The 22737-nt window shown below is 35.4% G+C and overlaps 2 protein-coding genes across 3 annotated transcripts in view; both read right to left on the bottom strand.

The window, feature by feature from the left end:
• LOC6542807 (protein FAM122A) overlaps positions 1–2189 on the bottom strand; it is a 51699-nt gene extending 49510 nt beyond the window's left edge. Inside the window, 1 exon segment of the mRNA XM_026983539.1 lies at positions 2179–2189. Coding sequence (XP_026839340.1) covers positions 2179–2189 — 11 coding nt within the window.
• Positions 2190–5261: 3072 nt separating this feature from the next.
• LOC6542670 (troponin C) lies at positions 5262–21525 on the bottom strand. Of its 2 annotated transcripts, none has more exons than XM_001970829.3 (4): positions 20994–21226; positions 6041–6068; positions 5591–5986; positions 5262–5526 (listed from the first exon to the last, which is right to left on the bottom strand). In XM_001970829.3, the coding sequence occupies exons 1-4, from the start codon at positions 20997–20999 to the stop codon at positions 5492–5494; spliced, it is 465 nt and encodes a 154-aa protein (XP_001970865.2). In that variant the 5' UTR covers positions 21000–21226; the 3' UTR covers positions 5262–5491. The 2 variants fall into 2 exon arrangements, with proteins under 2 accessions (XP_001970865.2, XP_026839339.1); XM_026983538.1 differs by lacking the exon at positions 20994–21226 and adding an exon at positions 21312–21525 and having other exon boundaries at positions 5418–5526.
• Positions 21526–22737: the final 1212 nt, after the last annotated feature.

The following is a 22737-nucleotide window of genomic DNA, read 5'->3' as shown; positions in this document are numbered from 1 at the left end:
TTAGCAATTAAGGATTTTTGTAAGCGATTGAGTTCACGATTTAATTTTGATCTGACACTGCAATAGACTTGGTTAAATTCGGTTCGCGCGTCAGAAGTCAACTCCAATAAGTCGAGCTTCTCTAGAGTGGTCTGAGATGCGTCAAAGTCTGATTGCATTCGAGCAGAAATTTCAATGCGCACCTCAAGATCCGAATCATCAAAATTATTTAGCTCTAGCCTTATAAAAATCAATGTCCCTTGATGCCACAGTAGGGTTAGGAGATCCCGTAATCTCCGAATTCATTTTTTTAATTTTTCGAAAAGTCTAAAAACTGTACAAAATGTATATAAGGTCCGAATGTATATACTCTTAAAGGTTAGTGAACCTTTGAAACAGTTATTTGGTCACTTCGAAATATCACGCGATAGAAAAGAACGAAAATGTATGTGTTTGTATGTATATATATGTATGTATATATATGTATGTATGTATGTTATATATATACCGAAAGCCCGGCACTTGAAACTAGCTGTATGGTATGTAAACCAAGCATATGTGATCCACTATGCACTTCTCAAAATTTTGTATTTAACTTTTGAAACACGTGTACAAAAGAATTTTTTAAAAAGGTTTGAGTTTTTTGTTCGTTTAGAGCCTTTACACCGAATATGTACAAAGCGTTTTTTAATAATTATTAAAAACGATATTTAAATAATTAACCAAACCGAAAATTAGTGGTTTATCATGTCGGGGTCACCACTGTTACGAGGACTGACTGGTTTGACAGCCCTTTTTAATAATTAATATCAAATTAGTACAAACGATATTGTATAATTCTTATTTAATTTATTAACGATTTTGTTTATTATACAGACAGCATTAGTTAAGTGCGCTTAGAATGTAAGTGTCGCGAGAGACAGATTAGAACAAACGAAGAACGACTTTCGACTGACTTGAAGAGTCCAAAGCAAAAGCGTAAGAAGCTGAGCATGCGCAAAAGCTCGTTAAAGAAGAAAGCGATAATAAAATAGTGAGATAATTGAAAGCTAATATGTGCAAGAAGTGACCGATTACAGTGGGCAAGAAAGATTATTTGAAAATGTGATTTACGTTAAAGTTTAAATTGGCAAAAGTATAAATGTTTTAGAGAAATTAAATAGATCGCTAGTTCTGCTCCCGACACAGCACTTTTGAATATATTAGAATCAGAAAAATATATATATATTATATCAGAAAAAGTCAAAAAAATACTAATAGAAGATGTTCATGATAAATTTTACATTCAAAATAATCAACTTTATTAACAATACTCCAGAGAATCAATATTAAATAAGTGTATTACAGGCATACTAAATCAATCACCAGCAGAGTGTAGATATTCTAAAATCCATAATAATCTTGGCGTAATTTATATAGAGCCAAATATTATTTTAACTTGGAAATTATAAAAAATGGTTTTAAATCAAAATATCATTAGTAATAGAGAAATTATAATGGAATGAGATAACATAATAAAATCTTTTAATTGTTCTGTTATGTAACAATAATGTAACAAAATTAGAACCATTATCATATTTATAAACAAAATAAATAATACAAGATCATACAAGTACATACATACATACATTACAGATTGTAAAATTAACTTTTATAAAGTTAAATTTTATTTTAATATAAGTATATAATAGGTTAGCAAATATCTCCCTTCCGCTTTTTTTGCTCTTTATTCAATGCTTTATAAAAAATGTTACAGTGATCGGTGATCAGTGATTTAGTTCAAATATGCGCCGTTTTGTTCGATAATCTGTGTCCAACTTCATAATACCTCCCGCCTTATTTGCGAAGAACTCGGACAGCCACTTTTCACAAGCCTCTTTTGAGTTCAACTTTACACCACCAAGGGCATTCGCCATGGACAGGAACAGGTAGTAATCACTTGGCGCTATGTCCGGGCTATATGGTGGATGCGATAAAACCTCCCATCTGAGCTCCCGTAGCTTCTGACGAGTCATCAACGAAGTGTGTGGTCTGGCGTTGTCCTGGTGGAACACTACACCCTTCCTGTTGGCCAATTCTGGACGCTTCTGGTTGATCGCCTGCTTCAAGCGGTCCAGTTGTTCGCAGTAGATGGTAGAATTAAGCGTCTGGCCATATGGGAGCAGCTCATAGTGGATGATTCCCTTGTAATCCACCTACATGTTCTCCATCTTCGCAACCTGATTAACTGATGATCGCCCTCCACCAAAAACCTTAAATATTATGCCGATCGATTCATTGTTGCTTCCAACTGCCATTATCTACGTAAGAAATAGAATTGGAGCACTCATGCCTTGTCATGCTCAGCTAAGCTTCATAACTTCTGCTTAGCTAGTCAACTGAATTTGAATCATAGAAGATCGATTTCTGGGATCGGAGAATCTACCTTTTGATAAGGCAGTCGATAGTTTTGCGCAAGCACAGGATGCAAGCCTGTCCTTCATTCGTCCTTCATGCGCATCTGTTGTGACTCACAGTATCACGGATTATCAGCCCCATTTCAATATAAATGCAACATCACGGAGGATACCACAAAACATTACTCGCACTGATCCTTATTTCAATACATGTATATGTATTTCACAACGAACTGACCTTTTAATTGGCGCTGGCTCGTCGTTTCAGGAGTTTAGAAGCTAAGCTGGATATACGGGAGTATATCGATTTAAGCCACATGTCTTTCCTAACAAGGAACATATTAGTACCACAATTATTTTTGCCTCACCACTGCGTACATAAGGAGGAGAGCACGAGCACAAAGCTTCGTGTCGTATTTGATGGATCTTCTAAAACGACTTCTGGTAGCTCTCTGAGCGACTTACTTCTTGCAGGGCCAACAATTCAGCAAAAAATCGATTTTGTAATCTGACCCTTTGTGGAGATATCTCCCGGATGACTTTTTGCAGTTGGCGAGAGAACTCCAAGGATGAATTGACGGTTTTTAAATTGAACACTGTGACTTATGGAACCAAGCCAGCTGACTTCTTGGCTATGAGAGCGATGCATCACTTCTCTAATGATGAGGAGGAATCATTTCCAGTTGAAATAAAAGTTATTCGTAGAGATTTCAATCTAGATGATTTAATCTCTGGAGGGGACTAAGTTCAGGAGGTGATTTCTATCGTCGTCAGGTGAAGGAACTACTGTCGCGAGGTCACTTTCCAATCCGTAAATGGTATCAGCAGCCCTGGAAGGAGAGTCTAACTGCGACAAGGAGCAGTTAATCAAATTTCATGATGGATCGGATATCGCCAAAGCATTATAATTGGCCTGGGTTGATCTTCAGATCAACTTATATTTATTCTATGATCCACTTGGTCTAATAACCCCAATTGTCACAAAATCTAAGATTTTTCTTCAATCTTTATGGAGTGCTAAAGTGGATTGGGATGACGCATTGCCAGAGTCAATTCTTTTGTTATGGGGGAAGTTGACCTCACAATTATCTGTCGTGCAGAACTTAAAATTTCCACGATTCGTAATGCAGCCTAGAGCTTTCGTGAAGTTGCATGGATTCGGCGATACTTGCGATCAAAGACTAATGTAGAATCGAAACCTCATCTGCACTGTGCCAAGTCAAAAGTAAGTCCAACATTGGAGCTTTCCGCAGCGCTTTTATTAGCTGAGCTAATCGTAAGCTTCAAGGAATCCATAGATTTCGATTGCGCCTTTCATTTCCGATACTTTTACCAAAGGATCATCCAGTTACCAAGGCAGTCATTGTTTATTATCATGAGAAATATTTGCATGCAGGACCGTAGGCGTTACTTTCCACATTACGTCAAAGGTTCTGGCAGATTGGAGACCGCAATTTCGTTGCGTCCGATGTTTTAGAATGAAGACTGTGGCTTGGGATGGAAATGGAAAGCCTTCCAGCAAATCAAGTGCAGCCTAATCCAGAATTTCATATTACAAGAATAGATTATTGTGGGTCATTCTATTATAAGGCAGAGACCAGAGGCCGTCTTCGTTTGCTTTTCCACGAAGGCAGCTCATTTGGAAGTTGTCCAGGATCTCACGACGGATTCTTTTATCGCAGCGCTGAGAAGATTCATCAGCCTTCGAAACAGTCCGCGTACTGTTTGGAGTGACAATGCTACAAACATTGTCGGTGCAAAGAGCGAGCTTGCCGAACTGCGAGATCTATTTGTGAGCGAACTGCACACGGCATCGATATTTTCCGCCTGCTTAGCTGATGGGATCGATTGAAAGTTAATCCGTATTCGTACCCCGCACTTCAGTGGTTTATGGGAAGCTGCTGTTAAGTCAGCTAAATTTCACTTCTACAGAGTCGTCGGTGATTCCATCGAAAAATGAAGGACACTCGCGTATGTGATTTCTGCCATCCTTAACTACCGTTCACTCTCTCAAATTTCAGTAAGTGGTGGAAGTCTTGAGGTTCTAACGGCGGCGCATTTCTTAAAAGGTACCAGTTACACAAAAATTTCCTGAGCCTCACATCACTCATCTTTGCGAAGGCCGCCTCAGCGAATGGGTGACCCAGATGGAACAACTCTTCTGAAAAACATGGAGCTGCGAGTATTTGTCCCTACTGCAAGAAAAGAGCAATTGGCGCTTCGATTAGTCTAGCATCAAGGTTGGAAAAATAGTTTTGCTGAAGGAGGACAACATTCCACCGTTGAAATGACAGCTTGGGTGCATCCAGGAAGTCATATACGGCGGGGACGGCGTCATCAGAGTAGCATTTCAGCCCATCGATTCCGATGTTGTTGGAACCATACCTCTTCCAACGGGCGGAGTATGTTTGGAGCAGATCGCCAGCGCCTAGTCATGCACGCATGTGTTTACTGTGTACTGTACCTTTGTAGACAAATTAGCAGGGCTCTTCGAGTCTCTCTTTTCGCCCTTCTTTCTTTTCTCCCTAAAGCTGCCGCGTTATCTATTCAGCTAAACTAATTTGTAAGCTTATGCTTAGGGGTTTATATTTTAAAGCAAAGCTTTCGCTTAGTTAGTCTGCATTTCCGAATAATACATTTACATTAATGTAACCTATTTGTGCGTTCTTATTAATTATAGCCCTAAGGGTGGCATATTGTTTGTCTTCCCCATAAACACGTGTTAAGTTGGAAAGATTAGAGTCTTACCAAAATCCCATGACTTAAATACGGTGAGCTTACACAGAGAAATTTGTGCTTGAATATCTAATCCCTTTCCCTCATCCCAAATCCATTCTCAGGACGAGGGCATTAACATGCCGACGCAACAACGATTAAACTGTACTATTTGTGTGGAACCGACGGTATCTTTTTGTATTTGTAATTTCTTCACTCACTGTAATTTGAAAGGGTTTAACAAAAATGCGTAATTAAACAATATTTTACATTTTCATACGATCAATTTACTTTTTAAAATTAAACAAAATAATGTAATTTAATGCTTTCTTATGTTTTACAATTTTGATTGCATAGTTCAAGTTGAAATACTTATTTCGATGTACTCTTTTAATAAGCTTTTAGTCATCGCCACCAGTCATTACTTCCATAAATTCTATGAAATAAAAAATTTCATCAAATAACAAAAAGTTTATAATTCGGATTTAAGATTTATATACCATCAAAATCAACAGTACCCGATCCATCGGAATCAATTTCCTCAATCATCATGTCCAGATCGTCGTTTGTCAATTTATCATCTAGTTCGCGTAGAATTTCACGAAGAACGCCAGTAGTTATATATCCATTTCCTTCTTTGTCGTAAAGGCGAAAAGCTTCCTTCAATTCAGCCATCATGGCTTCGGCGTCCTCTTCGACAAGAAAGCGGGCGGCCAGTGTGGTAAATTCTTCAAATTCAATTTGTCCTGAACCATCTTCATCGACTTCAGCGATAATGTCAGCAAGAGTGGCATCATCAAGTTGATGTCCCAACATGCTAAGTATCGTACCCACCATGGCTGTGTTTATATATCCATTCTTTTCTGGGTCAAAAGCATTAAATGCATTACGTAGTACTATTAGGAAATGATTTTTAGTTAAAGAACGGAGTAAATGTATTATAAGCTTACATGCAGTTTGCTCCTTTGTCAATTCATCCTATGGAAAAAAAGTGTTTATTTAGAATTTACAGCTTAGGCATAATACAAAAATACAATTTTATTTAGTTTATAAATCCCCTGGTTACATTTTTTGTTGCTTAATAACTTAATAACTTTGTTAACTGCCTCCTGTGTGGTTTGATTTAATCTGCCAGTGGTCAGATGTTACGCCAATATCACGGATTTTATAAGGCTTAAAGGAAAATTCACAAAAATACCTTCCCACTACAATTTCCCTGAAGGCGGTATCAAAAAATATTTTTTTTGATTTCCCAAACCGTCCATTGACTGTATTCTGTGTATTCTCCTTCAGAGCTACCCATTAGCATGCAAAGCGGCCTTCATCTGCAATATTTGTCCTTTTTTAAACCGTCTCGTAGTATGTAGCTCAAATCCTCCATTGCCGAAATCTTACCTCCTGACGGGGGGTTCCGGAGCCACTTTATAAAATCCTTAGACTTCAAGATTCAAACAAAAAACAGCCGAGAATCTGGAGTCAAAGGAATGAATCACACTGATAGCAATGCAATTCCTCAATTAATGAGGGTCGAAAGGCCAGTACAACGACCATCTTTCCCATAGTAATTTTACTCCGGTAATTAGCAACGTTCGTCAGACGCTCACTAACTCCATAAGCACGGAACATAGCGAAATATTTTTTCTTGATGGACACCAACACAACTAATAACGGGAGTACACAAAAAGCTTTAGTCTGCTATTTTTCGGATAATCAACTTATAAAATGGGGACTCAGAAGGGTCAAAGGCCTAGTAGGGGACAAAAGTCGGCCAAAAACAATGACATAACTTTTCGGCAGTGAGGACTGATTAACGGTAGAAAAACTAATTTCAGGAGAGCTAAGGTGAGGAGAAGGCTTACCAAGATTTATATATCATTAATATCAACAGTACCCAATTTCCCCAATTAAGTCTAGATCGTCCTCTGTTAGTATTGTAAAGATTACAATTTTAAAAATCTGAATCTGAATAGCTTTAAGCTATTTTATAGCACAAAAACGGCTAATGCTTGTAGACTGTGTGTTCCAATCTAACTATCGTTGTTGGTATTTACAAATAAAATATTCATGTTGAAAAGAAAGTTTATACAGCGATGTAGAGCGAATTTTCGTTATATTTCTCCTTATTAAATTTATCATAGACTAATTAAGTCTACAAGAAGCAAAAAATAGACGGAACAAAAATATAGTTTCAGGCATAGTGAATAGCTTTTAGTATTAATTGACAGTATGAAAAAATGACTTTATCCGAACATAAGTTACATATGTAAAAAACATTCCGGAAAGACTAATGAGGGTTTGCCATAAGTTCGGGTTGAGTAAGGCTGACACTCATTTGAAATTGCAAAACCCCCGAAGAAAATTATTTTAAGTTTATGGAAGTGTGCTTCGCCTTAGGTAACCCATAAATTACAAAGTTTCTTCCTAATTAATGATATTCCCCATCAATGTTTTCTTAGACCACAGAGTACGTCTTCCAATGTTGTGCTCGGGGCCGCTTGCAAATTATAATCCCAAGATTATAATCTTTCGAAGATGAATTGTGTTATACAATATTCCGCATCCGGCTGCATAGGCTTCCCTTGACAGCCGATTAAGTTATATTGAAGCGGATAGAAAATTTTAAATTTATAATGTAAAGAAGAGACCCATCAAAGGCCTCGAAATTATACCAGTTCATCGCCTTAGCATATGGTAGTGTCTCAGCTCCATTTATAGTTATTCGGTGGTTAGTGAGTCGTTTAGAGATACGACAAAACTTGCATTCCCTACGGCTGCTGTCGTTATTGGATCTTACTTCTAAGGTAAGGAATTATATGTTAATTGAAGCAATAGATGTTATTCAGTTATTGCCAACATATCAGCTTTCGTTATCTATGCATATCAGCTGCGTGGGCATCTAAGCTCTCCCCTCTCGCGCCCTCTTTTTTTCTAGTACTCTTGCACCTACAATTTTGGCTTAGCGTTCTGCTGTACGCAATGCAATTAATTCAACTCTCTCTTTCGTACCCTGTGAATGTGCGCATCGCTACCAAACTTCGCTGAAACCCATAAACATATTCGTTCGAAATCGCTGCATAAAAATACTCTTTTGTAAAAGTAATCTTTTTGAAAATAGTTAATAAAAAGCTTATTAGCTCAAAAGTATGTCTAGCGTCTGCATCATCAGATGATAGATGTAGCTTTCTTTCGCTCAAACGGCAAGGCTTTGCCAAGACAATTGGCAGTAAAGACAATACAAACTTTTCACTTATGTTCCTACTTCACTTATTTTGTTATAGTGTTTGGTAATTCTTAAGAATATTTCTCCACCTGTGATGTTAAGATACAAAATTATGATGTACAGATTCACTTAATAAATAAAAAAAATCTTTCTTTCGGACAACATGGATTCCCGGATCTGCATATATTCACCACTGAATGTCTGTCTACAACGGCCAACTTAGGTCGCTAGGTCTCCGCATTAACTCCCAAAATAAGGAACCTGGCGAAATATTACTCCCAGGTGGGAACTCTGAACCAATCCACCCAATCACGGAACATGGTTCTAGGTTAGGATCACTAACCGAGTCGATCTGGACATAAGTCCGTATGAACTTACGAACTATAAAAGCTAGAAAGTTGAGATAAAGATATATATATTATATATATATATATATAGTGACATATTCATATCTTCATACGACATACTTCATATAAAGAAGATAAAGCCGATCTTTTGGAAAGCTTCACTCTCCAAAAGCCTCATAAATAACATTCCCCCAAGATACGAACCGCTTAACGGTAACGAGCTTAATGATCTGTTAATCTTGACATATAAAGCTAAGTAGAACTTAAAAGGCTTATGTTAATCCTCTGTAAAAGGTTTGCTGGGCCGAAAGAATACATTTGTAAATTAGTTCTTAACTGACCTCTGGTGAAACTTATTCAAATAAAGATCATAAAAGGGAAAATATATTTTTTTTCATTAAATCTATCACCAAAAAAGTTTATTGGCGCAGTCGGTAGGATACTGAAAAAAGTCCTAGTAAACTCGTTATCCTTTGACAATCTAGTGAAAAGAGGAAAACTTGTACGACCAAGTAACCTTTTCTGATTGTACCCGCGAATTGGCCGCAACAAAGTGATTTCGGTTCGTTTAAAGTGACTAAAATCGGTATCCGCACAAGAACCTGTGCGATCGGAGTTAATTTAAAGACCTAATTTTTTGGACCGCTTCGTGAAGTGAGACCTCCACTAAGGTGTAATACAATTAAAAGGCGCACAGTGCAGTTCACTAAGACATAAGTCTCGACATACTGTAGCAGTCTGTGAACAAAAACAGTAGCCCACTAAAATCAAAAGTGCGACCGCTACTATTGTATAAAACAATAAAAAGTTAAAACAGTGCAGTTCACTTAAGGCATAAGTCTCGACATACTGCAGCAGTCTGTGAACAAGAACAGAAACTAACTTATAAATAAAACTAAAATGGAATTAAATGGAATGACAAGTACCGAAATTCTCTGGAGACCCATCAAATCTCAGCTCGTTCATCAGACGTATCGAATACCTGTTGAACTTATACCCTTCAAACGACGCTCGACAGAAGGCGGTTATATTTGGAGCCATCGAACTTCAAATTGTCGGAGATGCGGAAAAGGTTACCCAATTTGGAATGCACAACGAATGGACAACTTTAAGAGACGCCCTTCAAGACTCAGACGCCCTTGGAGGAACTACTAGGAAGATTGTATCGCACACCTTTTAAAGGTAACTTACGTCTATTCTGTGAACAATTAGAAGATAAGTCCAGTGTAATTATAAATAAATTAGCACTAGAGAATGACCGAAATAATATGGTGGTTTATACACAAGCAATGGCAACCACAATAAAAAATACAATTCAACGCTCACTCCCCGATAGGTTGTTCATGACCTTAGCGAGGTATGACATTTCAACCGTTCAAAAATTAAAGCAAACCGCCCAACAAGAAGGTCTATACGAAGACCCAATTTCAAAAACATTCGATAGTCAGCCAAAATTTAACTCAAAATCACCTAACACCTATAAACATACAAACATTAACCAAATCAAAAACACTCATCCCAACCAACGATTCATTCGCCCCTTTATTCCATTAAATCCCACACAGACCCAAAACACTAACGTAAACAATCAAACCCCTTTTAGACAAATTCCTCCGACCAGACAACAGCAACTTAATCAGTACAGAAATTTATACAACGGATTCAGAACAGACTTACTTCAGGACCGTCAAAACGACACCCGAAACTACTATCAGCCCCCCCAACAACCAAGAGTGCCAAATAAGCGTCTTAGAGAAAGCAGCGAACAATCGCATATGCAGACAAATGAAAATTTTCACCAGCACGAATTAGATTACGATAACGAAACTGAACACTACATTAATAACGACGAACAGTTCCACGAAGATCAATTACAGAATACTCAGACAGAATTGTTTACAGATCAGCAATATCAACAAGCTGCAAAATTTCCAATAACAGCCTGGGATCCCACCAATACATAGAGATCATGTTTAATAACCACAGATATAGATGCATAGTTGATACTGGCTCTTCGATAAACTTGATGAGCTCAAACTTTTTCAATCTTCAAGTTAAAGATAAGCAAATAACTGTCCGAAGTATGACAGGCTATTCTAAATTAAATAAATATGTAGACCTTCCAGCCAACGGTCTTTTTCAACAAACGCAAAAATTCTACATTCATTCATTTTCACCTTATTATGATATTCTGTTAGGAAGAAAAATACTATGAAATATACTATATATAATAACGGTTTAATAGACTACTCTCGGAAAGAAACAATAATTAACGAAAGAACATTCATTCACAAAGAACTATATAAAAACCTCTCATGAAAACCCAGTTTACCAAAGACCATACTCGTACCCGTTTTCCTACGAAGCAGAAGTAAATAAGCAAATTGAGGAAATGTTAAAAGAAGGCATTATACGCGAAAGCGACTCCCCTTATTGCAGTCCATTATGGATTGTCCCCAAAAAGATGAATGTCTCTGGCAAACCGAAATTCAGGTTGGTCGTGGACTATCGAAATCTAAATGAAATAACAATAAATGATAAATTTCCGATTCCTAACATGGACGAAATACTAGGCAAATTAGAAAAATGTCAGTATTTTACTACAATTGACTTAGCAAAAGGCTTTCATCAAATCGAAATGGACCCTAAGTCTATACCAAAAACGGCGTTTTCGACCAAACATGGTCACTATGAGTACACTCGCATGCCATTTGGCTTAAAAAATGCTCCTGCAACCTTCCAACGGTGCATGAATTACGTCCTAAAAGACCTCATAAATAAGCATTGCCTTGTTTATTTAGATGATGTGATCATCTATTCAACATCTCTGAACGAACACCTAGACTCACTGAGGAAGGTTTTTGAGAAACTTAAAGAAGCCAATCTTAAACTCCAATTGGACAAATGCGAATTTTTAAAAAATCAAACAAATTTCTTAGGTCATATTATAAGTCCAGAAGGCATACGACCTAATAAAGAGAAAGTTAAGGCAATCGAAAAATTTCCTCTCCCAAAGACATCAAAAGAAATCAAATCTTTCTTAGGCTTATGCGGATACTACCGTAAGTTCATTCCAGACTTTGCAAAGATTGCAAAACCTCTGACAATATTTCTAAAAAAATGAGCTAAAATAGACACAAGAAACGAAGAATACAATAAATCATTTGAAAAATTGAAAACACTCATAATGAACGACCCAATTTTGATTTGCCCCGATTTCACAAAAACATTTCAAGTCACTACTGACGCTAGCAATTTCGCCATAGGAGCCGTGTTATCACAAGACAATAAGCCAGTAAGCTTTGCAAGTAGAACATTAAATGATCATGAACCAAATTATAGCACTATTGAAAAAGAACTACCAGCAATCGTTTGGGCAACCAAATATTTCCGCCCATATCTATATGGAATCCCCTTTGAGATTTTGAGCGATCACAAACCCCTTGTTTGGCTAAATAATATTAAAGAGCCTAACATAAAACTACAACGTTGGCGAATTAGACTTAGTGAATATAATTTCAAAATCAAATATTTAGAAGGTAAACTTAATCATGTAGCAGACGCTTTATCTCGCGTCAAAATTGAAGAAAACATGGTAGGCGAAGAAGAAAATATTTCAACAGCAGCAACAATACACAGTTCATCAGAAAGCAACGAAACCTACATTGAAATTACAGAAAAACCCATAAACTATTTTGCAAGACAAATTGAATTTATAAAAGATAGCGTAGACCAAGTAGAAACAACGAAATACTTTTCCAAAATAAAACTGACCATCAAATACACTGACATGACCCTGACAAAAGCAAAAGATATCCTTATTAAATACTTCTTAAATAATAGCAGTGTTATTTACCTGGAAAACGATAAAGACTTTTTAGTTTTTCAAAAAGCATATCGAGAAACCATTAACCCACATAGTAACGTGAAAATTTTGAAAAGTATCATAATGTTAAAAGACATAAAATCTTATCCTGAATTTAAAGAATTCATTATTACTCAACATTCTAAATTGTTACATCCTGGTATTGAAAAAATGATACGATTATTTAAAGAAACTCACTATTTTCCCGATTATAATAAACTAATTCAAAACATTATTAATGATTGTGAAGTCTGTAACCTTGCAAAGACAGAACATAGACCAACAAAACTAGTTTTCGAAATAACTCCAGAGACAAATAACCCACGCGAAATTTATGTTATTGACTTTTATGCTATTGACAACAAACAGTATTTATCTTGCATAGACGATTATTCAAAATTTGCTTCACTTATTAAAACAAACAGTAGAGATTGGTTACAGGCAAAACGAGCCCTTACTAGAATTTTGAACGGCATGGGAAAACCACAGAAAATTAAAGCAGACAAGGACTCCGCGTTTATAAGCACTTCTTTAAAAACTTGGCTAAACAACGAAGACATAGAACGCCTTCATAAAACCATAAATGAAAAAATCAGAATTATCAATACTGAAAACAATAGAGAAAATAAAGAAACACGAATGGAAACAATTTTATACATATACAACCACAAGACTAAACATAACACAACCAGACAGATACCGGCTAACATCCTTCTTTACGCAGACACACCTACTTATGATACCCAGATGATTAAAGAAATGAAAATCAAAAATCTTAACAAAAAACGACAGGATTTCGAAATCGACACAAAATTTAGACAAGCACCCTTAACACGCGCAAAATCAAAGAATCCCTTTAGAAAAACAGGCAGAATAGAACAATTAGACGAAAAACATTATAACGAAAATAATAGAGGTCAAAACGTTATTCATTATAAAAGCAAATTTAAAAAGAAAAAGAAAGTTAATGACAGCAAATACTTGCAGCAAACCGACACCTCCCAATCATCGGACTCATAATCACCATAATAACTTGTATTGCGACACAAACTACAGCAGGAACAATCGAAATCAACCCAATAGAAAAAAATCAAGGATTTATCTTGTTTGAATCTGGAACAATGCAAATCCCCATCACCTTTATGCATCACTGTCTCACCATAATATTACAGAAGTTGAAGAAACATTTAATAGTATAATTAAACAATGTCAAGAATTTAAAAATGTCACACAAATTAAATATTTAACCGAGAAAATGGAAAGAGAAATAAATGGCATACGCATCTCAAAACGAAACAAACGAGGACTGGCTAACTTTGTAGGTTCCACATTAAGATATCTTTTTGGCACACTAGACGAAGACGACAGACAACATATTGAACAACAAATTCCGACTCTATCACAAGACACAGTACAGGTCAGCACTCTAAACCACGTTATTGACAGTCTCAATAATGGCATAGAAATAATTAACAACCAGTCCAATTCTTTGAAAAAGGAACAAAAATTGAATTTATTAATATTTAATATTGAACATTTTACCGAATATATCGAAGACATTGAAATGGGTTCACAACTAACACGACTAGGAATATTTAATCCTAAACTACTAAAACATGACCATTTTGGCAACATTAATTACAAAAATCTGATTCTTTGAATATTTGATCTTTATGCTTTGGATAGGCATTGGATAGCTTACAAAATAGGATCAGAATAAGAATACTCATAATAAACTCCATCTTTGACATTCTAGATCTTCCATTAGATATGTATTTTTTGCCTAATATATCTTATATCTGGAATTTACCACATGAACTCTCTAATCTTTAAGATCAAAACTATCTTTAATATTTGCTTACCTTTTGTCCATTTTCTATATTCGGTTTCTTCTTTCATCATTTCTACCTCTGTTGTATTTCATGCAAGTAGTTTTCATATCTTTTAAAAACATATTGTTATTTTTAAGTCCTTGCAGAGGGTATAAGTGATTTCAGTCTAAACAGTAAGGTAAACTATCAACAGGCGATATAGCCAAGCCAGTCCGTCCATCTTCTACGGAAACTAGTCTCACAGTTGTAAAGCTTGAAAGCGTGAAACTTTCCCAAAGCCCTCTATCTATCGGGGGTAGTATATATGTAGGGGACAATATCATATAATTTCCTTCGATTATTAAATCGAAAAAAAAAATGGGACAGATAGCTCTTAAAATTTAAATTAATTATATTTAGACAAGTTTTGTCCTTTTAATCAACAAAGCATTTTGTTTGGTGTCAACCTATCGTTGTTTCAATTAAAACATTGTTGGACGATTAAGTACAAGAATGTATTACCGGTTATCCTGTTATATTCTCAAATAAAAGCATCTACAAAACTTAAATCGAGGAGCTATTTATGTATTTTGTTGTTAGGTATTTGAAAGACTATTTTTTACAAACCTGAAAAGTAATTAGAAATATATTTTAGGTTACTCGTAAAGGCATAATAGATTCGTTAATACGGATGCAACAGGTAGAAATTAGCTTTTTCGACCCTAAAAAGTATATAGTTATATGCTTGATCAGGATCACTAGCCGAGTCAATTTGGACATGCATCTATGTATGTACATACATCGCGAATTGATCCTAGACTCCTGCCTTTAGTATTTACAACAAATATAAGGACAACAGCGGAGCAACTGAAAGCTTACGCGTCAGAAATGACGAATGACGAAAAGAAGAGGTACAAAATGCAAACAGCCGAATAGATGGCTTTGTTGCGGAAAACTCGGACACAAGGCAATAGAAGAGAAAGATAGAAGAGAAAGAGAAGAGCAGAAAAGAGAAACGGAAGTGCAATAAAATTCGGTGAGCAGTTTCCAGTGTTCCTTGATTCTAGTAAAAGCAACAATAACAATAACAAAAACAATAAAGCAAAGCGAGAAGCTTTCCGGCAAAAGATGCGTTAACCTTGTAGTTTTGAGAGGCATTTGCTAATTCTGCTCACCGTAAAAAATTCTGAATTTATTTCACGTACTGGATAAGAGTTGCCTCAAAAATGATAAGATAGTTTTTAGCCTGGTATTGAAGTAAAGTTAAAAAGTAAGAGGTTCGAAATTTTTGGAACGCAAACGGTATTATCAGTAATTGATGATAACATATTAAATAAGATTGACTCAAGTGAAAGTTACAAATCAAAACTAAACGACATATTGGTAAAATATTCCATGTTCTTCAGTGATGGTATCCCTGGTACTGGTGTAACCATGTGTGGACTGGAATTCCGTTTGCTAAAAAAGAAAATAATAATAATAATAAGACCTAGAAGCTCTTCCTTCGCTAGACCAATGTTACTAGGCAAAAAGAAAGGCGGCAGTGACAAGCTTTGCATTGAATGTTGTTAACTAAACGCAAATATAGTGTCAGATAGTCCAGACAATCAGATATCCCTTTCCGTTAATTTCAGAGCAGATTGATCGACTACGATGCGGAAAATATTGTTTCAGCTTAGTCTGCGGCTTTTATTAGGAGCCAATTCACCCCGAGGGTCAATATGAATTTTTAGCAATGCCACTTGGATTAAGGAACGCGTCATCTGTTTTTTATAGTGCCATAGTCCAAGTCTTGGGAAATATTGTTAACGCCTATGTAGTGGTCTAGATAGATTGTCTAAAATTCCTCAAAGAGGAAGCGTACGAGAGATTGGAGAAGGTGCTGAGCGTGCTTTGAATGTCAGAGTTATCTTTTAATGTATTATACAAAAATGGTAATTTCTGCAGAAAGAGATAAAGACTTGGGTTTTGTTATAGAGGAGGGTGAACTGAAGCTCAACCCCCGAAAAATCGAACCAATTTCTTATCTTCCGAAACCAGCTTCAAGAACACAGATTAGGCTGTTTATAGGACTAGCATCCTACTTTACATATGTTTGTTCCTTGATTTTCGAAAGTAATGGAAAGTAACTTGGAAATCAAATGAATGCAAGTGGTGATACAGTATTAATTATTTTCGAACCCAAATTTTCAGTTTAGTTACAATCGGATGCAAGTGCAAATGGTTATAGTGCTATGTTATTGCACAAGGTAGAAGGCAAACGCAGGTTAGTCGAGTATTACAGCAAATGCACCACGTTAGCGGAATTTAAATATCACTCATATAAGATCGAAACATTGGGGTGCTTAAAGCCATGTATACAGACTGTGATTCCCTTAAGAAAAGTCGGGACAAGGCGTAATTCATAACGGCGATTGTATCGATAGTGGTCAATCATGCAGTCCTTTGAGTTTCAGGTAGAAGGGGAGTTTTCGAAGGGGAGCCTAATATCTCATGATGCTTACTTATTAAGGAATCCCGTCGCTGTAGTAGAGCAGACAAATGCAAACAATGATATGGAAGTACGATTGACGTGGTAAATATTACCCAAAACGGTCTATTATCCGAACAGCAGCGCGACGAGAATATATATTGAAAATCATGACCGAAGAAGTTGCAGAAGACATTAGGTAAAGTCTACGAGCAGTATGGGTTGGAGTAATAGGAAACTAACGAACGCGTTACAACGCGTTAACTTTACGCGTTAACGATACAAATCGATGTATTGAAAAATCGATACAAATTTAAAAAACTAATAAAAAAATTAAAAAATATCAAAACATTCTTCAAAAGTATGGCACATAGACACAGGAGTCTGGAATCTGCATACCTAATCTCAACTTTCTAGCTTTTATAGTTCCTGAAGTCTCGACGTTCATACGAGCGGAAAGACGGACGGACAGACGGACGGAGAGTCGGACATGACCAGATCGACTCGGCTATTGATCAAGTATATATATATATAACTTACTCGAAAATGCTTCCTTCTGCCTGTTACATACTTTTCAACTTTACTCTACGAATAACGAATAATGGATGTTGATCGACCGCGATCACCAATATATGTATGTATGTATGTCTGTTCTGTTTGTACGAACTGGATCTTGGGTCCATAATAGCTACAAAGTTGAGATTAGATATTTAGCTTCTATTGAATTTTAAAACATGTTTTTATACACGTTAATCAGATAACAGGTAGAAGAAAAAGTGTTACGTCGATCCTGGAAAAGGAAAAATCCAAATTTGACATTATATATTTTACCTACTCCACTTCTTGCGTCGTAGTTTTTCTTTTTGATTTTCATTGATTAATATTGATTAATATTGATGGCTTGTGTCTTGGGTATTTGTGCATACAAAAACAAAACTGATACTCGCCGCTGAAAAGTTAATTTTATTTCTAAAAATATTAATTGTTAAACATTAATTTTAATCAGTAAACTTTAATTGTCTGGAGGATGTTTCGAATAATATCCCTTTTATGCCTAATGCACTCTCGTTAATGCTGTTACAAGGTATGTTGTACGTTAGATGAAATAAAGTTGGCACGAGAATATATTTGTGAAAAAAGTTAATAAAAAAAACGGGGAACTGTGTTCCGTCAAACTTACCCCAATCTAATCCTATGCGATCAGATCTCGACGATCTGGATTAAATTGAAAATATACATACATAATATATATACGTAGTCCAACATGTCATAGAGAAGAACGTTGTGGACATAAACAAAAATAAAGTGAATATTGTGTATATGCATATATTTTCACTGCGGGAACACTATCTGTTTCTCCAATTACTACTGAACTTGATTTGGGTATTTTTTTCTTTTTAATTTATTTTAGCCCGCATTTAAAACTGCATAGGTACACTATTTTCTATTTATATTTATTAAATAGGTGCAATATTTAATTTGCTAGTTTATATTTATGTCACTACACTCCTCATGTTTGTTAGGCGGACTTCTTGTGGTATATCACCTCCACGGTGTTGATCCCATTGGCAGTTTTGTCGGACGCCTTGGATTGCTTGCTGCCCATATTTTTATCTTACTTTATTTAGTCGTTTTATTTAGTCGTTCGAAATGCGGGTGTTCCTTCGCGGTGTGTGCTTTTGCGTTCACCTTGCAATCCAGTCCCGGATTTTCTTGTCCCCCGTGGGGATTTCTCCTGGTCCTGCCGACTCGAATCATCTTGAATCCCAGAATATTTTTCTGGATCTGAGAGACTGTGTCCTCTCTGGACTTAAAATCTTCTGTCTCTGCGAGAGACTGAGTCCGTTCGGCACTTGTATCTTTAGTCCCCCTGCTTTTTAGTGGACTGAGGCTTTTTATACTGTATGGTCTAAGTTTTCCCACCTAATAAGTAATATTTCACTATTTCCTCTTTTTAGCGAGTCGTTGCGTCCAAAAACCGCATAAAACTGTCTCATCAACTTTTCATTTTTTTATTTGTGTTCCAAATTTTTATCGATATGTTTTCATTTCTATTATGTTAAATTATTTTCCGACTATGACAGCTATATTATATAGTCTTCCCATTTGGATAAAATAACTGTCGTTTACCAAATAAGAGCCTTATAAGATAAAAAAAAACATAGTATTTTTAGGAATAATTTTCCTAAGAATACGGGTCCGACCCGCCCCGACTTTTATAAATAAAAGTAAGCCTTTTGGGAGAGTTCAATGCGGAAATGTGAGACTAGTTTGCATAGAAACGGGCATACGGCTAGAAAGAGATACGACTGTTACTATGGCATCTTTTTAAATGTGGTAAGGTATTTATAAATTATTTAGTTTTAGTTTATATATGTTTTCTAGATCGTTTTAAAATTATATCGCAGTAAAGGGTTCGAACCGAAAAAAAAATAATTGGAACTGTTGCACTTGACATTTTGAACCGATCTGATCCATATTATGTTATCAGAATGCAGCTAAACTGATCATCGGTAATTTGAGTGGTGTTATTTTAAAAGTTAATAATGTGCACATAAATGTTTCACATACATACGAAATGAATTCAGGTATGTTTTACTTCTAAAACAAATCCGACTATAAAATAAAAGCGTTGACCCCAGTCGATTGATTGTTAGAGGGAAACGGATGTGTACCCCCACCCATGTATGTTTATGTCTAGTATAGAAGTTTACGCTGATCCTTAAACTTCTCCCTACTAAGCAAAAAAACGGCAAAACCACCGATTGCGTAAATGTTATAGGGATCCCTCCCTAAAAGCAGTATAGTAAACTTTTAAACTTCAACATTTTTCTTATTCAAGTTTAGAAACGATGGATCCAGCGACGAGAATTGGGTAGAGTTTTAAACAAGAGGTTAAGTCTAATAAAAATAAAAAAAAATCAAACATTTCTGTAAGGCGTGGCAGTTTCTGCGTGCTTGTGGGCTATAGAGTGAGAGTGACCGAAAAGTTATTTGCAAAAATAATAATAATAAATTATAAACATCCAAACATTTTTAAAATCGTAGCCGTGGCTGTCACGGCTTGTGTACGTATCGATTGAAACTGGAATGTCAAATGATACTATTAAAAGAATCAAAAAACTTGATATGGTATACTGATTCAAATTTAAAAAGATGCATCGGAACCGAAGGAATCTGCAAGGCTAATTTCAAACTAAACTAAAATATCTCAACTTTCTAGCTTCTATAGTTCAAGAGAATTCGACGGACGAACAGACAGACGGACGAATGGGCGGACAGATGGACTCGGCTATTGATCCTAATCAAGAATATATATACTTTATATAGACGGAAACGCTTCCTTCTGCCTGTTACATACTTTTCAACGAATTTAGTATACCGTTTTACTCTACGGGTAACAGGTATAACTAGGATTTCAAAATTTTTACGGTATACAAAAAATTAAACATCTTCCGAAGTCAGTTTTTTTAGAGAAGGTATTTATAAATGTAAATTAATTTGTGGTCAGAAAATTTTTTACCAGGTCTTTGTTATCTTGAAGGTATGATCTGCACTAGTTTTTCCAGTGCTTTTTCATTTATTAAGATTCTCCAGCTGAATGCATTTGTTGTTAAACATAAAAAATAACAAAGATACCAGTACCTAAAAAACAAAACGGAAACCAAACAAAACGGATATATTGATAATAGCTCGAAATTTCATAATTTCCGTTGCAAATTTACAGTGTTCTTTCTTAGGCTAGGCTTTGCAAATAGTGGACCATTAGTTTGTATGTATAAACTAAGATGAGTACTTTTGAAGATTTAAGGATTTAAGACTTTACAGATCATAAATAAGGAGAGGAAGCCTTTTAATTATTTTTTATTAAAAGTCTTTAAATTAAGGAGACTTTTTGCGTGAATTCAAGAACGCAAAATATAAAACTTTAGTTCGATTAGTTTTTCGCTCACTTTTGTTATTATTTTTTCTTTGAGTATACGAATCTGGATGACACGTTGCCTACAGTTTGCACGCTCAAAAACATTAGGTCAGATATCCTCTGAAAAGGTTAAAGATATTTACTCAAAATATTACTCCGGAAAACAGTCTTTAAAAACAGTTAATAAAAGTCTGAAAATCCGAGAGATTTTAACTTAAGGAAACTTGGAAACATTTACTTGCAATAAATTTCTTGGCGTTTAACTTACGCTCATTTTATCAGCTTTTTTGGCTTAATCTCAAAGAATGAAAAAATTAACACTTTGTTAATAAAAATCTAAAAAAAAAACAATTGAAGACGAGGAATAAACTTGGTATTGACGCGATTAAAACACATGTGGGCTATGTGACTTTTGTGGATGCATCTCAACATTGAAGAACATTTAGATTTAACACGATGATAGCCCTGCAACTATTTTTGTTGAAACAAAAACAATAATTGAAACCAAATAAAAAAGCGTACATAAATATTTCGTATGTCATGTAACTCAAAGATAATTTTATCCACAAGCCAGAAAAATACTCACGATTTATTTTTAGATATACAATATTCATCAAAATTCTTTATTTTTATAAACCGTACATTGCATTAGATCTTGGAACGTATTATAAAATGGTATTTGTAAACCAAAATTGCAATTAAAAAACAAGAAAGAACGCTATAATCGTATTCCTCGTCATTCTGATATTCAGCTAGTGGCAGTGCGAGGGAAATGGTGACTTACAAAAAATAAATTAGAAAATACTCTTTATGAGATTACTCACTATCGCAACATGTAGCGGTTACATTTATTGTTGAGCGGACGTGGTCAATCTTTTCTTTGGACTATTGATAAAAATGGGCATGAAAAATAATGAAATAAATAAGTAAAAAATATATTCAAATTTCGTGCATGCAAACAGAATAAAATAAAATAAGAAAAAAATTTAGCTTCGGTAGGCAGTAATTATATAATTAAGAAAAAAAACCTTAATTAAAAATGAAACACCAAAACAACGGAACCAGTTTTGTATTCCTGTTATTTGTAGAATAAAAGGGTATACCAGATTTGTCGCAAAGTATGTAACAGGTAGAAGGAAACGTTTCCGACCATATAAAGTATATATATTCTTGACCAGGATCAATAGCCGGGCCGATCTGGCAATGTCCGGGTATTCACGTCCGTCTGTCTGTCCGTCCGTATGAACGTCGAGATCTCAGGAACTATAAGAGCTTGGTAGCTTGAGATTAGGCATGCAGGTTGCAGAGACATAGACGCAGTTGCCACGCCCGCACTTTTTTAATATGTTTTGATATTTTTTCAATATTGTATATGTACATTTGTTACGAGGACTGACTGGTTTGACAGCCCTTTTTAATAATTAATATCAAATTAGTACAAACGATATTGTATATTTATATTATTTATTTATTATTATTATTATATATTTGCCAAACAACTTTTTTTACGCCCACCCAACGCCCACAAGCCGCCCAAAACTGTCACGCCCAAAATTTGTATTATATTTTCACCAATTTCTACCGATATTCCAAAAAATGTTGAAATTTCTTATTCACACTTCCACTAACTGAGTTATTGGTATCTAGTCGTAAGAATCGACTATAGCATTCTCTCTTATTTTTAATAGTATTTTTATTTGTAGACCATTTCTATCGATATCCCAAAAAGATTGATTAACTTAGATGATTAACGGGTATCTGATACTCGAGGAACCTCTGTTGTAGTAGTATCTGATACTCGAGGAATCTCTGTTGTTTTTTGTAAAGTTCACAAATTTATTATTATTTAAAGATATTATGGAACATTTCATAACGCCCGTTTTTTTTTTTTTAATTTATATGGGCGAAATTTCATCCCAGTTCCATACTATACACATTTTGCTCAGCATCGGTATGATAATTTTGTGGATAAGTTTAACCTGACCATTGCCTTTTGGAATTCCGATGGTTAT

The sequence above is a fragment of the Drosophila erecta genome, unplaced genomic scaffold (assembly GCF_003286155.1).
Source record: "Drosophila erecta strain 14021-0224.00,06,07 unplaced genomic scaffold, DereRS2 tig00000307-arrow-arrow-pilon, whole genome shotgun sequence".
NCBI classification, from domain to species: domain Eukaryota; kingdom Metazoa; phylum Arthropoda; class Insecta; order Diptera; family Drosophilidae; genus Drosophila; species Drosophila erecta.
This window is presented reverse-complemented; position numbering and strand designations above follow the sequence as displayed.